Here is a 22,172-nt window from a genome sequence, read left to right on the forward strand (position 1 = left end):
ACCTCCAAGCATGGAAGTTATTCTTATCCAGCTTCTCAGCCACAATCTGTGTTATGCCATCATTAGACATCTTGCCAAACACACAATTTTACCAGAAACTGCACTCTGGTTTTTCCTGCACAACTGCTGTATTTTATGCACAGCGGTACTGCAGTCTACTCAAATGTCACAACTAGTGACCTCAATGTGCATACATACACCCAATGGCAACTGTAGACCTCTTTGCAGCACCCACAGTGTCTGCACAGTCAATCTGTCTTCCTGCAGTTCTTAAAACAGAGTTCTGCAGAGAATCGATGACTTACCCGTAGTGCTCGAAATCGCCTGCTTTCTGAAAAACGGAGGTCCGGATGCGCCCGAAACGCGTTTTCGGCCCGAAAATCGTAGTCCGATAGGACTGTATAGTTGCCCTATAGCTTTACTTCCGCGAAGAAAGCTCCTCAATCAGAGATCGTTTGCCTGTGCTTCCCGTAGAGCTCCCGACAAGGGTGTAGTCACCAACACAATAGGGAAGAGTAATTGAAGCTCTTACCCTCGTACCGCTTCCTGTGGTTCTCTTGCTTGTTGCAGCTCAGCCCTTAGCACGAACCAGGCTCTGATACCATGAAAAGATGCAGGGGGGAAGAGAGCTTGAGCTCTTGCAAGCACACACACACACTCACAAAACCCTAATAGAGAGCACACAAGGTGAGAGGCTGAAAATCTTCTTCTCCTCTACTCAACACTCAACACCCATATACAAGATAAGAGTACACATAATATGAAAGGTACTCAACCAATACATACACGGGTTCTCTATAGTGTGAACCCGACTAAATGAGCTGGCGCTATAACTATGGCCACCGCCTCACTAGACGAGCTCGATATCTCAACACTAGTGACCTTAGTAGTGAAGTTGGCATGCTTGATTACTTTGGAAGGATACAAGAAATTATCAAGGTTAGGTTTAGAAAGTTTTCTATATTCATTTTTGATGTGAAGTGGTTCAAGGTAGTAACTCAAGGACCACAAGAAACCATGCACATAGATAAGAGCATATTTGTTCAAGTATAGTCCACAAAGATATGGACAAACCAAAGGGACACATTTGTGCTATTAGAGCATTGTGAGCAGGTCGTCTTCAAGGTGGACCCGAGAGATCATAGGTGGTTGTTTGTCATCCAAACACTGAACAGATATTGATCTAGTTGAACAACTAGAAGAAGGATCAAATGAAGGTATAGTAATTCAACAACTAGAACTTGAACCATAAGTAAATACAACAGCTAAATCAAGAATTCGAAGAAGAAATAGAAGAACAACCACCTCTAATTGACTGAAATAGAAACGAACGATATGGATAAACTACCTTCTACTCCAACAAAGGAGCCTACACCCATTGTGACGAAGATGCAGATGGAGAGGTATTTCTAGAAACAGATGTATTTGGAGCCATGGATCTAGCTAAGGATGAGAGAGTCGATGATGAGCTATAATATCTTATTTATTTTTTATTTACCAAGAAATACTTTGTTTTTGTTCTCTTGTTTGGGACTATTAATGGGAGCTTTAACAGATAATTGTCAAAATTTTTTGTAAATATTGCTACATATATCCTTGTATTTGGGATCATTAGTGCAAGATTTGGCAAAAAAATATTGGCTTTTTAATTTTTATAAAAATTGTTGCATATCTTTGTATTTATTTGAAAAGTAACAAAAAACTGGGTTGATAAGGACTATGAGAACAGGTGCACACTTGAGTTTTTTTTTAAGTTACACAAAAAAAATAAAAAAATAAAAATTTGACATGCTTTCATCGACAATTATTTCAACACTTTCATTGATCCTTATGTTGACAATTATCTCAACACTTATTTTGACGTCCATTTCTGACCTTTATATCGACACTCATTTAGATGTCCATTTGTGACGTTTATATCGACACTCATTTTGACGGTGCGGCCATTGTCGAAAGTAGGTGGCAGAAATGGATCATTTTGTAGTAGTGTTGCTTAGTTTATGTATTTGATTTGAGAGAGAGAGAGAGAGAGAGAGAGAGAGAGAGAGAGAGAGAGAGAGAGAGAGAGAGAGAGAGAGTTGATGGAGATGTTTTTGTCATTGTTTGTAAGAGAGGTGTAAGGTGTAAGATTTTTGAATTCCCCTCTTACAACAGTGGTACCAGAGCAAGGCTTGCAAAAAAGTGTATGGAAAAACCTACAGCACTAAACCTCGAGAAAGCGTGCAGCCTATAACAGATCCAATGCACATTGAGAAGCATGCTAATTGATTATGAGTTTAAGCGCTGCATGCCAATTGATTATGAATGTAAGCACTGCATGTGATGGGCCACTCACACAGACATCAGGTCGTCCCAGGGCCCAATTAGTGAATTAAGGAAATAGAGAAGAGAAGGTAAGCATAAGCCCACTCTCCAAGGGCTCGACTGTCATCTCTTGATACTAAAGGGAGTGAATAACTTTTCCTTATATACCCTTTACCCCCCTTTTCAAACCTTGCATGTGGGAACTATCTAGCTTCTTTACTTTCATCTAATTCACCCTCCCCTTTTTTGCACAAATCCTCTTGCCCACAAAATTTTGCCAATTTTTTCTCTATTTTCCCCATATCTCCTTTTTTTTCTACCCAAATTAAACTCTATAAAATTTCTAGCATCCTTTGTTTTGACCTCATCCTTTTGCACATGTATATGCCATACTTCTTAATTAAAATATCTTTCTCTTCCATGAATTACCCAAAAAAAAATCAAACTTGTTTTTAGTTTTCATTGCATTCCCCCTTTGTTTATGTGTTAAGTCCATTGCAAGATGCATACACAAAACTCTTGCAAATGTAGGCCTCTACATTACCAATATTACCACCCCCTTGCCCCTACCAAACCATGCAATCGCTTCTTCACCGTCACTATCTACAAATTGAAGGCTTTTGGAGTTGGCAATACAAATTGTCATCTCTTGTCTAATCCAAAACCTATGAGCCCCTACCCACCTACAACAAATCTTATCCTTTCTATCCACCTCCTCGAGATCTTACAATCAACTTTCCCATTCCTCATTCAAGTTATAAAATAAATACTCATGAGACACGTCCTCTCCTCAATACCAACTCCCGCACCACTTTTGATGAAACGAATGGTTTTAATTCAAATTCACCACTCCCTGAGCCCTCTTTGGAGCAACGTTACCTTCTAATTCAAAAGAATTTGAAGCTGAAAAGCCTTGAAGCTGTTGAAGATCTCCTTGCTTGTAAAAAGTGTCCTCATGCTTGAACTAGAAGACATTTGCTTTGCCAAAGTGCTCAAGCTTGTTTTTGATGCCCAACAGACTTGTAAAGAGTCCAAGATAAGTTATCATTCATTTACTTTTTTCAAATTTGATGGTAAGAAGAATGGTTGCACTATTTTATTATGGTTAAATGAATTCAATGACTACTTTGCTAATGAGCCATTTTCTGAAAGTGATAAGATTAAGTGTGTAACTAATCACTTGATTGTTGATAGAGCATCTTTATGGTGGAATGTCATGCACAGTTGGCCTACCACATGGGTCGACTTCTAGGAAAAACTTAAAGAATATTTTCTTTTGTCCCACAGTTTCACCTTTAAGTACATCGTGCTTGGAGTAAGTTTACATGGACTAATTATGATCCAGTTGCCCAATACACTGATTATTTCTGGCAATCACTCTTACAAATTCGCATGCTTGACAAAGTGCCTGAAGGAACTCTCCAGTGTAAGTACAAAAATGATTTGGACGAAGGCATCGCTATATGAAGCTATTTCTCTAACTCATGATGCAGAGAAGAGTGTTTGACCTTCACAAAGATTTGGACCATTCAATAGGCAAGCTTCATTTATGATGAGTAATAATAGCACTACAAGAAGTTCTCGAGTCCTCCTTTCTTCACTTCACCATGCACTACAAGAAGTTCTCGAGTCCTCCTTTCTTAACTTCACCATGCACAATAAATTTTGACGGCACAAGTGCACCCTTGTGCCATCCATGTGTTTATAAATGCCCGCATGCCTTGTGCACCCTTGCAGTTTTCATGTGCCTAATTTTTGACCAGTGACTCCCTTTTACATTCATCCATGCACATCTCCTAATAACCTTAGCCTTCATCCATTCCAATTTCATGGCATCCTAAGTTCCATCCCCGTGGAATTTACTCACAATAAAGGGGGATGTCACCTACGTGCATGAACCTCAAGAAAACCCCCTATATATGATGCTCATAAGATGATAACACCCCCTATTTAGGCTTAATATAAGGATGCTTTAAAAATGACTATGCCACCCCCTTCCTTATATCTATGTTTTTTCTCTAACATTTACATACCACCTCTCCTTAGATTAAAGTATGGTAGTCTGAACCTTATTGAGAATATAAGTAATTCATGTATGTTACCAACAATTAGATGTTAACTACTAGGAAATCATCACTCTAAATCACCACAACCTACTTGAATCATTATTGAAGTATGTTGTGATTATTTCTTGATATCATTAGATCATTACCATACATGCACCATGCATTAGGAAGTGAATGGGGTCTTCTTGGGCCCTTTAATTTGTCCAAGCCTAATCAAGGTGATTAAGGAATAGCCAAATGGGGGGTTGCCATGTGGACTGAAATGTTGGGTTTGTAAGAGAGGTGTAAGAGTGGTCAAAGGGTGCACTTTTTCCTCCAAAAAGGGGGGGGGGAGGCAATTTTACAATTTTCGGACCTCCATAACTTCTACATACAAGCTCCGATTTGAGCGGAGATTATAGATCCGTGATCTACGCATCAAGAGCTTTCCATAGATATGCTACATGATATGGTTTTGTCCGCTAGATTTAAAATTCCATTTTTCCCCCAAAATTCAAATTCGAATTTTGAAGCTTCTAATTAGAAAACGTTTCTTCTTAAGAGAAAAGGTTTGACTCCTTAAACTGCCAAATAAAAGGGCCCAAGAAGCCTTCCATTGAGGTCCTAATGAAAGCAAAAACCATTGAGGTCCCCTCCCCCTAACTTAAATTTAAGATTTAGTACTCACCTAAATACATGTCCTTACCCCCTACCTTATAACCTGATGCCTCATTTCAAAAAAACCGCCCTCTTGTACACTCACGTGATATTATAAGTTTTATAAGAGTGAATCCCCCGCCGGGGTTACATCTACCTTGCTTCCATAAACATGTGCCCTATACATGACATGACAGGGGCACGGTAATAACTCAACACCCCCCCCCCCCTTGGTGCCTAAATGGGTATAATCCTTAAAAGGTAATGTGGCATCCATTGACATGACATCCCCCCCCCCTTAATGGAGACATACACATATATCTCTTAGCCTACATCATCGATGGTGGCTAGAGGTGATTACATTAACATGACATGACATTATATGGACATGCATATAGACATCATCACATCCATATACATATAGGAACATCTTCACCAACTTAGGGTTTCCCAATCCCAAGGTTGACATAAACATAAGACATGACATGAAACATCATCACACCTAGAATAGGTGTTCTTGCAGAGCATCCTCTCATGAGTTGCTTCCACCATCAAGTTTCTTTGTTGCTTCTTCTTTGACCAGAAATTCATCTCAAGGTAGCCTACCTTGCCACATGCATCACATACAAGCTTGGCCTTGTTTTTATCATGATATTAGGCCATTACATACCCTATTTTTCCATAGTGATTACATTTGATATTGGATTTGTTAAAGAATGCAGTCTCCTTAATGTTTGTTGAGCTTTTTTGTGTAGCTTTTAGTTTCTTATCTTCCTTAAACAAAGAGTATTCAACACTTTCAAGAGTAATATTTAGAAGTTTAGTAAGAGTTATTACCATAGAAGGGAACTCTTAAGGATTGCTCTTGATTAAGACTATAATTGTATCTTTCTCATCCAAGGGTTTCTTGATACGTGCAAGACTATAATTGTATCTTTACCATAGAAGGGAACTCTTAAGGCTTGCTCTTGATTAAGACTATAATTGTATCTTTACCATAGAAGGGAACTCTTAAGGCTTGCTCTTGATTAAGACTATAATTGTATCTTTCTCATCCAAGGGTGTCTTGATACGTGCAAGTTGCATCATAATGCTCTTCATCTTACCTAGATGCTCCACAAATGAGTCTTTGAACTCCATATCAAGCCATTAAGATTGTAGTTTTAGATTTACTTTTGAATTTTTTATCCTAGCTCTCCCAATACCTTCTCTAGCTCATTCCATGCTTCTTTGGCATGTTGCTGATATGATGAATGATATCATCCCCAAGACCTAACCCAATGATTGCCATGTATTTTATATCTTTTTTATCCATGCTTTAACTTCATCATCAGTCCCTTCCTCAAGCTCATCTCTATTTACTACCCCCAAAGCTCCTTTTGCATGAGTAAATACTTGATCTTTGTTTGTCATGTATAAAATCCTTCACCACTAAATTTATCCACTAAGGTTTGAGTGGCCATGGCTCAATGAGGTCTTATTGAGATTTTAATTGTATCTCAGTAGTGTCTAATCCTTCTACAATGATTTGAACAAATTTAGCTCCGATTTGGGTGCTAAATAAGGTTTGGATCACTAATCACTCACTAATCTCAAGGAAAACAATTAGGTAACTTTGAGTGATCAATTGGGATATCTTTACTCCCATTTAACCAAAATTCTTTGAGAGAGTGACATAGTAATGAGTGAAGATAATCTTGAGCTAATAATACTTGGATTAATAAGATTTTAATCAAGAATTAGAGAGCTTATCAAAACCTTAATGAAAACAAAAGTGCAGGCTTGGATCTCATGGTACACTGCTCCATTTTGATTTTTGATGCTTCCAATGGATTTGAAGCATCCAAAAACCATGGGATGTACCACTCCTTTGAAGTTGATTTAACAGGAAGAGACAAAATTTTAATTTTTTTCCCAAAAACTCAATCGACGGTGACGATGGCGGCAGCGCGACTCTTGTGCACGATTTTTCCTTAATTCCTTCATTTCCTCCAGCCACGTGTGCGCCTTGGAGTGCTGAACACCCTCATAGAAGATTGTAAGAAATGGCATGGTGAGTAGGCAATGCCAAGCTTTCAATTAGCTGGTTGTTTTCAGCCACGTGAAAAAAAGAGTCCTGATGAGGTTGTTAATAATTATGATTAGCACTAATGATGGTGATAATACTTGGTAATGATTAGTATTAGGAGTGAAAATGGGGTGCCTTGGCTATAGTACCATGTTAATTGAACTTGATTTGAAGAGAATATAAGTGCATGACCAAAGAAAGTGAGAACTATGGTGGTGGATGAAAGATGGAAGAAGACATACCTAGAGCATAATGTTGACACTAATGAAGATAAACAAGATATGAATTAGGGCTAATCACATATTCACTTTTTTGCATTAAGAGAATGAGTTTGTTACATCCATTTATAGCTCTCATAGAATGAGTTTGTTACATCCATTTATAGCTCTCATAGAGCTCTTATCGACATGCTCCCTTGTGCCATCCATTTATAGCTCTCATAGAGCTCTTATCGACATGCTCCATGCACCCTTGTGCCATCCATGTGTTCATAAATGCCCACATGACTTGTGCACCCTTGCACCTTCCATGTGCCTACTTTTTGACCATTGACGCCCTTTTACATTCATCCATTCACATCTCCTAATAACCTTAGCCTTCATCCATTCCAATTTCATGACATCCTAAGCTCCATCTACCTTGCTTCCACATACATGTGCCCCATACATGACATGACGGGCACCAGATTCTAACACACCCACCATCATAGCCTATTTTTAACTCTAAAATGTGTCCTTTCTAGTGGTATTTTCTTCTTTGCTTCTTCACACTATGAGGTCCTCTACATGAGAGCTGCATTGTGATCCAATCATTCACCTCTTGAAGTGATCTAATCATTCACCCCTTGAAGTGCAAGGGCCTGCACACCTTCCTCTCTAACATTATGCAGAATACAATAGGACATAGATTAAGGGGTCCTTCTAGAGCTTGGGCTTGATCTTGCCATTAAAAATGAAGCTCCAGGGTTGGCTGAGAAATATGTGAGAGGATAAAGTAGTAAATTATAGGTTCCAAGTGCAAGATCTCTTCTCAGAATAGGGTGAAGAAAATGAGAGAGAGGAAAAAGATGCAAGTTGTAAGCTCTAAGAATAAGAAGCCCTCAAGAAATGGTACGAAAGAAAAGAGAGAAGATAAATTTGCATGCTGAAGACTCCAAGACCAAGAAGCTCTAAGAATGGGTGAGCAAGATGAGGGAGAAGAGAAAGTATATGTTGGAGGGAGAAGAGAAAGCTACAAGTTGGAGGATTAAAGAGCTTGATGAGGGAGAAGAAAAAGGGTGGAGGATGCGAAAAGCCTAAATGAGGGAGAAGAGAAAGGTTGGAGGATCCAAGAGCATGCGGAAAGCCTAAATGAGGGAAACAAGTAGGAAAAATAGATATTTACATTAAAAGATGCCTTCTTTTAGAGATATTTGACTTTTGGGAGGGAAGAAAAATTACAAATTTTAGGCCCCACTAGGCCACGAGATTTGCAAGTGGGGAGGAGTGCACACTACTCTAAAAAGAGCATAGTAACTTAGGATTACTTTAGTAGTGGCCCCAACATCTAGCTAATAAGAGGGGTAAATTGTGGTCCATTTTTAGCCCATATTCTCCCTAATGAGCCAAAGGAATGTAGCTATTTATAACATAAGAGGTGTGTACTCAAAACTCCTCGATTGCTTCAAAAACCTAGCCTCTAGCAAATATTTCTCTCATGGTGTTATCTCCCATTAATATGTCAAAATCTAAATTATAGGGTCCATGTAAGCATCACAAAGATAATTTCCTAAGCACTAGTGATAGTAGGTGCACTACGCTCCTCTCCTCTGGCACGACTAAGTTTAGGTCAAAGGTGAACCGTTACACATGCTCATTCCTCTCAAAACCAATCAATTATAAATCTTAGTCAAACTAATTACGACGTGCTTCTAACTTCGTGAAGTGTCATTCCAACAAGCTTAGGAAGTGTCAAGCCGATATGCACCTTTTACTGATGGTCTCTCTGATGAGTTCAGATATTAAACCTACCTCATCTTTTGCCAATTAGTGAGATCATCTTGTTTTGTTGTGTGGGCGAGGTGTGTGGACACATTGAAACACATTGAAGGTATTGTGAAGCCAACTACCCATGCATGATGTGAGTGGTTTTAACATATAGAAAAAGCACCGACTGTCACATTCACATGATGCCAAGTGAGCCAACTATTTTGGAATCCCTGTGGGACCCCAACCGTCTTACTTTAGCATGTGATTGTGATTGGAGGGGGAGGCTCATGCCCAACTTTGTGCACCCCATTCCGTGTATGTGCGCGCGCGTGGTCGCATTGGCTTTACCGGCCAGCTCGTACCGTCGAGGGAGGCAGGTTTATTTTGCAGAATGGTCCAAGATTTCTGCCAACTCGGTAGGCAGTGCAGAATGCTGATGTGGCAAGCGATCTCTTCTGCAGAATACTGACGTGTCACAAGAATGCACGATCTCTAGGTCGGCCGTCATACACGCGATCTCCACTTTGTCTCTTCTCCCGGCGGCAATGACGGCCGGGAAAGGCCACTCCCTACTCCATAATGCTCAACTGTGTCGCGAGCCTTCCAAGTGGCGATCGTGGAACAGGTGCCGGCTGCTGGAGTCTTTGGAACTTCCGCTCTTTCTCTGCTGCCAAAGCATATATATATATATATATCTGGCCACTCATCATCTTCAAACTTATCAGCGTCGTACTGCGTCCAATTACATTCAATCCTCCAGCACCAGCATCATCAACGTCCGTCGTTAGGATGGCCATGTTCTCCCATGCCTTGCTCATGTGCGCAGCAGCGTTAGCGTTGGCGGTGCCCCAGATGGCGGGCGCCAGCGACCCGGAGCTGACCACGGACTTCTCAGTGCCTGCGGGCATGAACGCCAGCATGCTGGATGGCAATTTCTTCACCTTCACGGGCTTCCGTGGGGGGCCCAACGCGGCGGCGGGCGCCTTCAAGCCCATCAAGGCCTTCGAGGACGCCTTTCCGGCGCTGAGCGGCCTGGGCATCTCCGCCGCTCTCCTGGAGTTCCAGCCGGGCTCCCAAAACACTCCCCACACCCACCCGCGCGCCACCGAGCTCTTCTACGTGGTCGACGGCAGCGTCATGGTAGGCCTGGTCGACAGCGCTGGTCACTTCTTCAATCAGACGCTCCACAAGGGCGACCTCTTCGTTTTTCCCAAAGGGCTCGTGCACTTCCAGCTGAACCCCAGCTCTTACAGCAAGGCCTTCGCCTTGGCCTCCTTCAGCAGCTCCAACCCCGGCACCGTCTCCCTCCCCGCCACCCTCTTCGGCTCCGGCATCCCCTCCGCCGTCCTCTCGCAGGCCTTCAAGGTCTCTATCCCCACCGTCGCCCAGCTCCAGGCCCCCTTCGCCGCCAAGAGCTAAACTGATTTCTTAGAATGACTTCCACATAGCCTCGTGCTCCTGCTTTCTTCTTTTGAGATAAAAATGACAACTAATTCATTCATTTAGCCTTCCAAAATGTCTAAATGCCTTTATTCTAGAGCTGTCAGATTTTATGTGATAAGCTTGTTATAGCAAGTCTAAATTTGAAGCATCACATTCCCCACTATAAAGTGCAATGTAGGCTTCTTATCCTCATAAACCCACAATACATTCAAAATGTCACACCACGTTCTACTCATTTTTAAATTGCCTTGGGTTAAGCGTTTCTCTCTAGTTAACTAGGTGTGCTCTTGCACGATTTTAACGACATCATTAGGAATTTTTGGGACCCAAAAAGGGCCTCCTAAGGATTCCTAAGTTTAAGGGATTAGAGCTTAAAAAGCTAGGCTTAAGGGAGACAAAGGCTATGATGACCCCTATTTTTTGTCTTGCCACATCAGCCATACCCCCCTAGTTTCACTTTTTAAAGGGAATATTCTCATACTCTCTCTCTCACTTTTTGACTTTAAATCTCTTACTTTTTGAATTTTTTATCTTCACTCTCTATAAATTGAATCTTTCTTGTCAATTTGAAATCTCCTTTCTCATTAACTCCCACCATACCTCCCTTCCACATCAACAAAACATTCTCGTATTTAGGTGGGCCCCAAAAAGTGAAATTTTTTTATTTTTTATTTTTTTTTTCATTTTGAGGTGAAAAAACACCACCCAACCAATATGTATGATGAAAATAAATTTTTTCCTCCAAAAAGCTTGTAATTCAAGGGTCGCGTCAGAAGCCTGTCAGGAGCCTGTACATCCATAACTAACTGTGAGGTCCCCACAACCCCATCAACATAACTAACTGTCAGATCCCGAAATTGTGGGGATCCCAAAAATTATTATTTTTTAAATTTTCTAATAAATATAATTTATTGATGAAAAACTCCATGTTAGTATATTTGTATATCACAAATATCATTTTCTACTTAGAAAAATGGATTTGTGTTAAACCTGCAACAGCAAAGTTTTAACAGTCTCTCTCACTCACTCCCTCTCTCTCTCTCTCTCTCTCTCTCTCTCACTCACTGAGGATCTCTCTGCTTTAGCTTCTTCCTCTGCTTAGCTATGGAGCCTTTGCAAGCTGTGTGTGTAGCCCTGTCAGGACTATGGTCCTACGGAAGTCGAACCCTAGCATAAGTTAATAGCTTTCGGAGTCTCGAGAGTATTATTAGTGCTAGCGGGATTCAGGGGTTAATGGGTGTTAGGGTTTGGTCGATGTGTGTACACATCTAAGTTAGCCCGGCTCTTACGGGTTAATGGGCGTTAGGGTTTGGTCGATGTGTGTACACATCTAAGTTAGCCCGGCTCTTAAGTAAGAGCCGGCGGGCTAACTTAAATGTGTACACACATCGACCAAACCCTAACTCCCATTAACCCCTGAACCCCGCTAGCACTAATAATACTCTCGAGACTCCGAAAGCTATTAACTTATGCTAGGGTTCGACTTCCATAGGACCATAGTCCTGACAAGCCCCTTGTGAAGCTAGAAAACAGAAGGTTGATTTACACATTCGTATTCCTGAAGAGTATGGCAGCTCTAAAAAAACCCATCCTACTGATGCACAATCTATCCAAGCTCGTAGGATAGCTAAGGAGAAAAATGTAGATCTTTGGGTTGATGGGCATCTCTATCCAGTTGACCCTCCATTAAGAGCAAACCCTCCTTTTCGCAATTTATCATCTTTTAGACAATTTGTTGGTGAAGGAGAGCTTGGCTTGTTAGGATATTGCAGAAGATTGACTACAAGTGGAGCTTGGCTTGTTAGGATACTGCAGAAGATTGACTACAAGTGGAGCTCGGCAAACCCATATTCTCCAATCTCAATTGCAAGCATCACAATTCAGCCTTTTACAATGTCAAGAAGGACTTAAAACATCATCAGATAAAATGAAAGAGATCCTCGTAGAGAATGTGGAGAAGGATGCAAAGATTCAAAGGCTAGAGGAACTTATCAAACGACTCAAAGCAACGCCAAATGGTGCTCGTGAACGTAAAAAGACATTGGCTGGTATAGAATCTCTTGCGTTTAAAGGCATTCACTCATGAGAATATTTGATCGATTGCTTAAGTGCCATATCGATTATGCATTCACAATGCCTACAAAAGAGAGGAAAGTTACAGCCCTTGGTAAATTAGAGCATCTTTTGAATTCTCTAGGCTGCCATGGCGGAAACGTGAAAATTGAAGTGAATAAGCAGGCCTCTGGTATGTCATACAAGGTTGCTCAAAAGGTCTCCACATGACTGGATCAAAGGCAAGGAGATTTTTGGAGAAGCCAGCAAACATAGAGAATTCAAAGAAGACTTGGGGACTCTGGAGAGATATGTGTGCAATCACCACAAATGTAGATTGTCCAATGCCAGCTCTTGTAAATATACGCAAGCAGCTTTGGATAAATTTCAATAACATGGTTCACATTATGAATCAAAGTAGCACAATTGCCCAAGAACGAGCATCATTCCAACAACATATCATAGAATTCACCAAAAGTGTGCTAGGTGCTTGGGGAGAGAGTAAAGTAACACACTATATGGTAAGTTGTACAGTAAAAAAGTGTGCTAGGTGCTTGGGGAGAGAGTAACGTAACACACTATATGGTAAAAAAATAAATTGGTGTTTTAACCTTGACTTTTTCTAATTAAATTCTATTGTCATGTGTACAGCACATAGTTTATGCGCATGGTGCGTATTTCATGAACAAGTATGGATCGCTCGACATGTAGAGTACCCAAGGGATGGAGAAATCACATTATAAAGCAAGAGGGGTTTATTGTATAAGGGTGCAAAAAAGTGTCATTCACAGTTGTCATCACAGTTGTCATCAAAAGTGTCATTTAAGTTGTCGTCAGAAGTGTCATTAGGTTGGAATATGAAGAGTCACTAAAGAATCGGTTAGTCAGTTAGAGTCGCCTAGGAGTCTTTTTTAAAGGCATGGCCTTCTTGTAATCGTGCATGAAATTGGGAAGTTGAATAATCAGTTTTCAGTTTCTTTCTCTCTCTCTCTTTCTTTCTCTTGAATTTCTGTGTATGCTGTTTTGAGAGTCGCTTGTGAGCATTTTCCCTGTTGGGGGCTGTGGCCCTCAATACTTAAGGCTTTTCAGTTATGGACGTTCTTGATACTAGGCGGATTTTCTGTGTAGCTATGGGGATTTCCGAATGCAAGATGCAGTTGTCAATCTGTTTGTCACTCTATTTGTCAATCTAGTTGTAAATCTGTTTGTCACCAGTGTTGTCATTCAGTTTGTCAGTTTGTCAGTCAGAAAGTCTGAAGTTCTTTAAAGTTTGTGGAAGATGTGATAAGCAGTAAACACTGGCGATCATTTATCTTTTAAACACTTGGTGATCACGGTGATTGTGGCAAGTCATCATGGTCGAATTCATTTTCTTCTTTTGATGGCGAGTGCTAAAAACATTCTAATTTGAAGGCAGATTTTGATTTGAAGATGGATTCTAATTTGTCAATGCAAATCTCAGCAGCCAGCAGTCAAATTTGTGAGCGTTCATGGTGTTGTGATGCAATGTCAAGGTCAAGTTTACTTTCTTCTGTAAGGGGGATGAATGCCAAGAAGATGCCGAGCAGCAGTTATGGTGGCGATTACAATGGCAGTTATGGTTCTTGGAAGTCAGATGCTGAATGGCAATACATTCTGGAGAATTCATAATAGCCTTCATATTCTTATTTTGTAAGATCAGTAGTAAGGCGGCAAGGTTCATAGCAAGGAGGATCATGGTGGATTTTGGCAGTATGACAGATTTTGACAGTGCAGTTTGACAATGCAGTTGACAGTTTTTCTGATTTGCAGACTGAATTTGCTTTGCAGCCAGAATGTAACTTTTTATGGCAAATTTTTCAAGGAGAAATCATAATATTATCAATTTAAAATGTTTCAATCAATTTTAAGCGGCCAATTAAATGAACTTTGCGGATCCCGGTATAGCATCCGTGGCTCTCCGTTTAGCAAATTTAATGGGTCTCGGATTGGTGTGGTGCATCTTTCTTGAGGGCTGAATATGATTGTTGTATTTTAATGATGTGATCATAATGGGAGGTAAAAAGAAGAAGAGGTGGATGATTGTCCGTGTGCAATTGATGAGTGCTCAAATAAAGATGCATGTAGGAAATGGTGTATGGTTGACCTATGCACAAAGTTTCATAAAATCATCCATAAAGTGCATAAAGCATCATCTTGGGAGGAAATGGAGACTGCATTAGAAGTGCTTAGAGACCAAAGGCATACTTCTTGAGCGAATTCGAGTGGATGATTTCAAAGAGGGGAAAAGCGATCAGAAGGGGGATATACCAGGCAAAGAAGACCGGATGTACCACCTAAAGATGCAATCCCACATGAAGCACCGACTTGGACAAGAGCTGATGGAGATTTCTTTGGTGAACCAATGCCAATTCAAAATTTGTTTCATTTCTTAAGGCAAATCATTTTGTATGCAAGCACAAAGGCACTTGACTTCTAATCAAGGGAATTTGTGGGTTCTCAATTGCTACGCAACTGTTCCCTCGGGCGTCCTAGTGTATAAGGGTGCAGAAAAGTGTCATTCACAGTTGTCATCACAGTTGTCATCAAAAGTGTCATTTAAGTTGTCGTCGGAAGTGTCATTAGGTTGGAATATGAAGAGTCACTAAAGAATCGATTAGTCAGTTAGAGTCGCCTAGGAGTCTTTTTTAAAGGCATGGCCTTCTTGTAATCGTGCATGAAATTGGGAAGTTGAATAATCAGTTTTCAGTTTCTTTCTCTCTCTCTCTTTCTTTCTCTTGAATTTCTGTGTATGCTGTTTTAGTCGCTTGTGATCATTTTCCCTGTTGGGGGCTGTGGCCCTCAACACTTAAGGCTTTTCAGTTATGGACGTTCTTGATACTAGGCGGCTTTTTTGTGTAGCTCTGGGGATTTCTGAATGCAAGATGCAGTTGTCAATCTGTTTGTCAGTCTATTTGTCAATCTAGTTGTAAATCTGTTTGTCACCAGTGTTGTCATTCAGTCTGAAGTTCTTTAAAGTTTGTGGAAGATGTGATAAGCAGTAAACACTGGCGATCATTTGTCTTTTAAACATTTATTTCAAAAATACAAGACATGGAGGTGGAGCTTCTGCAGGAGGAACACGTACAAACTATCTACAAGAGATGTTCAATTGGTTTTATCGCACAACCTTTGGAAGGGTATTGGTTAGGGAGTGGGCCCAACAATATAAGCTTGCGCAAGAGGCACGCAAGGCTGCAAAAAGTCATGCTCGGCTTGAATGGTTGCAGACCAATGCTCCCCATAGGCATGGTGCTTGGCATGCACGAATGAGGAGACAAGGGAGGCTTTGGGTTGTGCACGCACCAGCATAAATCTAGATGTAATAAGGCTAAGAAAATAAGTTTAGTTAGTTTTTTTTTCCCTTGAAAAAAACTATTAATAGTTTTTTTCAAGTTCCTTCTCTCACTTCATTTTCATTTCACTTTTTTAGAGAGCTTGAGCGCAAGATCTACGTAGACACCCACACGTAAGGACACCAACACATCACCATGTTAGCATAGTCATACATGGATATGGCACGCACCAAGAACACCGCACGTGTTACCATGCCTTCACAAAACACAATGCAAGGAACCCAACGACCACATACTGGGGCGACACCACGGAAGAGAGTGACCCCTTGGATTCTAAGACACGCCCAATGGGATCACCAGAGTCCAACCATCCTCCCACATAGCAACACCAGCGTACACACATGCAGGCCCTTCTAGTGGGAGCAAGCGTGTGAAGAAGACCCCACAATGCAGCCACCCCAGAGATCAAGACAGAGAGGCCGATGATGAGCAGTTCGACTGGGTTGGTGAAAACATTCCTACATTGCGTAGCACCATAGGTGGCAAGACCCTACTACCAGGACAGGGTCCCCTACCTACCCGGGAGGATTTTGATACACAGGTACCACAGCAACAGGAGGAGGAGGATTGAGACTATGAGAGAGACCAAGAGGAGGTTCTTGCAAGTGCGCGCAAGCGTAGAAAGGTCAAGCTCTTCAAGCCAAGGAAGTCCCAACCTCGCCAACGCACTAGCACAACACAGAGAGCTCCAAGGAGAAGGATGCGCCAAGGGCATAGGGCTCTACAAGAAATCAAGTTTTATAGAGGAACACTGAGTTGCTGATAAGAAGAGCCCCTTTCGCTTGCACAGTGAAGGAGATTCTCAACGATATAGAACAGACTTCCGTGTGCAGGGGATTGCCCTTGAAGCATTACAAGAAGCCTCTGAGGCTTACCTTGTTGGGCTTTTTGAAGACACCAACCTCCTTGCAGCAATACATGCAAAGAGGATTACCATATCTGCCAAGGACATGCAACTAGCTCGGCGCATTCGAGGCGAGCGAGACACGATCTAGAGATCTTAGATGTTAACCTATTTTTTGAAGCAACTCTTTTGTTTCAAACCCCCCTTTGTAACAAGCCTATCTGGCTTTCATTTGTAACCTTCTGCTGATAATTAAAATTTTGAGTTTCTCTTACAATGTCTTGGTGTCATCATGTTTGTTTAATATGGAGTGTCTATCATGTGCCAGTTTGTCACCCAAGGCATCAGAAATGCTCCTGGAGGACTGAGGAAGCTGTGCCAGAACAGTGCGAATTTGGCCTCTGCACGGCGATGTAGGCTCAAAATTCGCACTATTCTGGCACTTCTCCCCTAGCCACTCAGGATCATTTCTAATCCATTTAATGAAGTTGAGCACACTAATTGTGAGAAATAGTAGTTTATAAGATAAAAACACCTTTAATCATGTGTAAAAATATAGTGTTTATCATCCAATGCATCAGAATTCCTCTTGGAGGACTGGGGAAGCTATGCCAGAACAGTGCGGTGCAGGCTCAGCAACGGCGGTGCAGGCTCAAAATTCGCACTGTTCTGGCATTGCTCCCCCAGCCACTCAGGATCATTTTTGATGCATTTATAATGAAGTTGAACACACTAATTGTGAGAAATAGTAGTTTATAAGATAAAAACACCTTTAATCATGTATAAAAATATAGTATTTATCATCCAATGCATCAGAATTGCTCCTGGAGGACTGGGAAAGCTATGCCAGAACAGTGCGAATTTAAACTCTGCAACAACGGTGCAGGCTCAAAATTCGCACTGTTTTGGCACTGCTCCCCCAGCCACTCCAGGATCATTTCTGATGCATTTATAATGAAGTTGAGCACACTAATTGTGAGAAATAGTAGTTTATAAGATAAAAACACCTTTAATCATGTGTAAAAATATAGTGTTTATCATCCAATGCATCAGAATTTCTCCTGGAGGACTAGGGAAGCTATGCCAGAACAGTGTGAATTTAGGCTCTACAGCGACGGTGCAGGCTCAAAATTTGCATTATTCTGGCACTGCTCTCCTAGCCACTCAGGATCATTTTTGATGCATTTATAATGAAGTTGAGTACACTAATTGTGAGAAACAATAGTTTATAAGATAAAAACAACTGTGTAAAATTACATTGTTTGTCATCCAATGCATCAGAATTGCTTCTGAAAGACTGGGGAAGCTATACCAGAACAGTGCGAATTTAGGCTCTACATAGCGGCAGTGCAGGCTCAAAATTCACACTGTTCTGGCACTGCTCCCCCCAGCCACTCAAGATCATTTCTGATGCATTTATAATAAAGTTGAGTACACTAATTGTAAGAAATAATAGTTTATAAGATAAAAACAGCTTTAATCATGTGTAAAATTACATTGCTTGTCATCCAATGCATCAGAATTGCTCCTGGAGGACTGGGGAAGCTATGCCAGAAGAGTGCGAATTTGGGCTCTGCAGCGGCAGTGCAAGCTCAAAATTCGCACTATTCTGGCACTGCTCCCCCAGCCACTCAGGATCATTTCTGATGCATTTATAATCAAGTTGAGTACACTAATTCTCACGTAGGCTGTAATGCCTGTGATGACTGATGGCGGGCAGACCGGATGGCCAAGGATGTGGCCATCCGGGGTTCAGTGGGGAGAGGACGCCCATGCGGAGTCATGGGCGGCCAAGCTAGTGTGGACAGTAGGCCACACACTATATAGCCTAGGGGATGAGGGGCAATCCTCATTCTTCCTCTATGGCTGGGTGGTGAGCCAGAGGCCGTTCCCTCCTGTGGTAACGCCCGTAGCGACGTTAAAGGTATCTAACACTGGTATTAGAGCGTGGTTTGATGGGGTTGTCAGGTTCGCGCGTGACCGGGGGGGACTGGAGCCCACTCAATGGTTTTCAACCATTCATCTCCTCATCCGTATCTCCACAATGGAGTGTGTGGAGGGAGGCGGCCAGAATTGAAAGGAAGACATTTTGGAGGGGAAGAACTGCCTCTCTCTCTCTCTCTCTCTCTCTCTCTCTCTCCCTGTCACACACAACAATACAAATTGTAGCCCCACGACCTGCTAAAGCAGCGCAAGTATTACGCCATTTGAGGTGGGGCGAAGAGCACCCTAAGCGTCGTCTGAGGGGGGCGACTTGCGTTGAAGAGGTGGTCGTCGTCTGAGGGCAACGAAGAGCCTAGGCGGCCAGCCCAAGCGGCCAGCCCAGTGGGCAGCCAAGCCAACCAGGCGGCGTAGCCAGCCCCGGCGGCCAGGCCAGCCAGGGGCGGCGGCAGCCAGCCAGAGGCCGGCCAACCAGCGCTGCAGCAGGCGGCCGAAAGAAGAGCAAAAAAAACCATTTATTTTTTATATTTTCATTGTTCATTTTTAATAAAATTAAAAATGAAAGTAAAGTAAAATGGATTATCTCTCTCGGCTCGGCTGGGGAGGGATAATCCCGACAAGGGATAATTCGATGTTTCTATTGTGTATTTCTGGTTTATTGCATTGTTTACATTGCAAGTGTCCCCCATGTCCCCACCCACTAGTCCGGTAGGTTTTTCAGGACTTCTCTCCCTCGGTCGCGGGCCTTACCCCGACCGAGTTGGCTGGCCGTAGACACCAGGCCATCTCTTGTTCGGAGGGGCGCTCTCCGGCTCCTCTCCGGGCACGTCTCGTGACCCGTAGGCGCCTTCCACGTCTCGTGACCCTGCCCTTGACCTTGGCATGCCCGTAGAGGCCGCCGACCTGGCTGACCCCGCTCCGGCCGATGAGCTGGATTATATGGACACTGACATCGCCGAGGGGGACGATGACCTCTTGGCAGACCACGACTTTGACCAGTACCTTACTGACCCTGCCGACATCCTCACCGAGACGGAGCACTCTAGTGGGATGTTTAGATATGTTAACACGCAATTGACGACCTTACAGAGGGTCCAGGATGACGTTGTCATGATGCTGCAGGGCATCTCCACACGCCTAGACGTGTTGTCCGCTATTTCGACATCTTCTCCTCTTCCTCGTGATAGACGCCCGCCTGCTGCGACACGCATTAGCGCAGCCTCACCCGTGGTCTCGGGAGGACAGGCCGCAGTGCCTGCGAGGTCGCCCGTAGATAGAGGCAGCCTCGACGTTACTTAAAGATTTTAAGTTGCCTAGTTTTGGCGGCGAGGAACGAGAGCGTAACAAGGATTCTGTTAATATGTTCTTAGTGAAATGGTCGGACATTCATGAGCTCCGTAAGTAGCCTAGTCATGTGTAGCCCGTAGAGGCTAGTTTCTTATTGTCTGGCAAGGCATACAAGTGGTGGATGAGTCTTACCACTTGGGCAGCTTTTGAAACAATGTTTCGAAAGGAGTTTTTGCTAGGCAAGGAAGAAGAGAGAAGTTGGGATGCGTGGGACAAGTGTTCGATAGAACACAAGACCCTCACCGACATCTCGGACTACAGAGAGCTCATACTCAAGTTGAAGGGAGTCTCGTACCAGGAACGATCATGAGGAGATCCGGTGGGGGATTTGACACCTTGGGCCTCTTGGTAACGTAAACATTGAGGGGCTTCAAACGAGGCCTAACAAATGATTATCTTGAGTATGTAGAGCCCTTGCCTAAGGACCTCTCTTGGGCCATCAAGTATGCACAAATCTATGATGACATCAAGCGCCGTGGTGCGCGAGATGGGGCAGGGAGATCAGTGGATAAAGAAAAAAAGGGGTCGGGGTTTAAAAGAAAGGGTTTCCGTAGTGAAAAAATAGGGGAGAGGACGGAGGGGAGTCAGGGGGTCGTTGGTCTAAAAAACCAAGACCCTTCAAGAAAAAACGAAGTTCTGAAACCCACAAAAAGGAGAAGTACTTTTGCAAGCACAAAAGGAAAATCGTTGCTTCAACTGCAATGAAGTGGGGCACAACGAGGCTGATTGCTCAAAGTTAAAAGCAAGCACTAGTGGCAAGGTGCCTAAGAGCGATGGTAAATCCTCTAGGCAGTTGCACACGGTGCAGACGCTCTCTCAGTGCTACCGGAGAGTTCAGAGAGGTTACGGTGAGTCATTGTGACGAGCGTCACGCTTGTTCAGTGACACCAACCATGTGGCATGACATGGTGCGCATGTATGGCACCATAGGTGGCCGTAGAGTCACTGTCTTTATAGACGATGGGGCTAGCCATAACTTTTTGAACTATTCATTGGTCAAGAAGTTGAAATTAAAAGAGACCGCAAGTGATCATGAGTATACCGTTGGTTTGGCCAATGGTTATGATAAAAAGGTATGGAATACCATGGTCTTGGGAGTCTCTTTGATCATGCAGGACTATGAGGCTGTGCTTGACTTCCAGGTCATGCATTTGGCTAGAGCAGATGTTTACTTAGGCAGAGAGTGGCTGTATAGCCTCGGTCCTAACCTAGTTCGGAGTTATTTACACAACACATTACAGTTTGAGTCTGGGGGTAATATCACCCTACAGGGAGACCGTAGTGTCCCCTTTTCACTACTTATATCATCGCTCGAGTTATGCCACGCGGTCCGCAGCGGCCAGGTAGCATAAGTATACGCTTGTTACCCTCTTGTAAATTTTGTTTCCGTAGAGCTGAAACTGAAAGTAATGTTTGTGTAGACAAACATGGAAAACAAAGCCTTGGAAGAAACCCACTGTTTTCTGAAAACCGTGTTTGGCATGCATGTGATGATGATGAAATAACAAAGTCCAAGGTAAAAGAGACTCAAAAAAACAAAGTACGTAGATGCTTTGAAAAGTTTATTTGCAGGAATTTCAAGATGTCTTTCCTACAGAACTGAACTAGATGATTTACCACCATCAAGGGAAGTAGACCATGGCATCGAAGTTATGCCTCGGTCCAAACCAATAAGCAAGCCTGCTTATAGGTTGAGCCACTCCGAGGCACAGGAGGTGGAAAAGCAATTGACCGAATACTTAGAGAAAGGGTCTATTCGCCCTAGTTCGAGTCCTTGGGCATCACCGATTCTTCTGGTAAAGAAAAAAGACGGTTCTATGCGCATGTGCATAGATTATCGGGCTCTTAATCAAGTCACGATTAAGAATAAGTACCCTATGCCACGTATGGACGAGTTGTTTGATCAACTCTATGGGTCGAAATATTTCTCTAAGATAGACGTGAGATCTGGGTATCATCAGGTTAGAATTAAGGTCGAGGACAACATTCAGGACACGATTCGGTCACTTTGAGTTTTTGGTTATGCCGCTTGGGCTAACCAATGCTCCAGCGACTTTTATGAAGCCGATGGACAGTGTTTTACGTCCATACTTAGGAAAATTCGTAGTAGTTTTCCTAGATGATATTCTT

The 22,172-nt window shown here is 42.5% G+C and overlaps 1 protein-coding gene across 1 annotated transcript; it reads left to right on the forward strand.

Annotated features, from left to right (window-relative positions):
• The first annotated feature begins 9,731 nt into the window (after window positions 1–9,731).
• LOC147616062 (putative germin-like protein 9-2) lies at window positions 9,732–10,497 on the forward strand. Its single transcript, XM_086778073.1, has one exon. It carries the CDS (start codon window positions 9,831–9,833, stop codon window positions 10,458–10,460), a length of 630 nt encoding a protein of 209 aa, XP_086634199.1. The 5' UTR covers window positions 9,732–9,830; the 3' UTR covers window positions 10,461–10,497.
• The last annotated feature ends 11,675 nt before the right edge of the window (window positions 10,498–22,172 follow it).

This window comes from Cibotium barometz, chromosome 39, assembly GCF_041138505.1.
Source record: "Cibotium barometz isolate CiBa-2024 chromosome 39, ASM4113850v1, whole genome shotgun sequence".
Taxonomy (NCBI): Eukaryota; Viridiplantae; Streptophyta; class Polypodiopsida; order Cyatheales; family Cibotiaceae; genus Cibotium; species Cibotium barometz.

Bases quoted from the DNA above. Each gene is read 5' to 3' on its own strand.
- LOC147616062 (XM_086778073.1), top strand. From the start codon at position 9,831: ATGGCCATGTTCTCCCATGCCTTGCTCATGTGCGCAGCAGCGTTAGCG.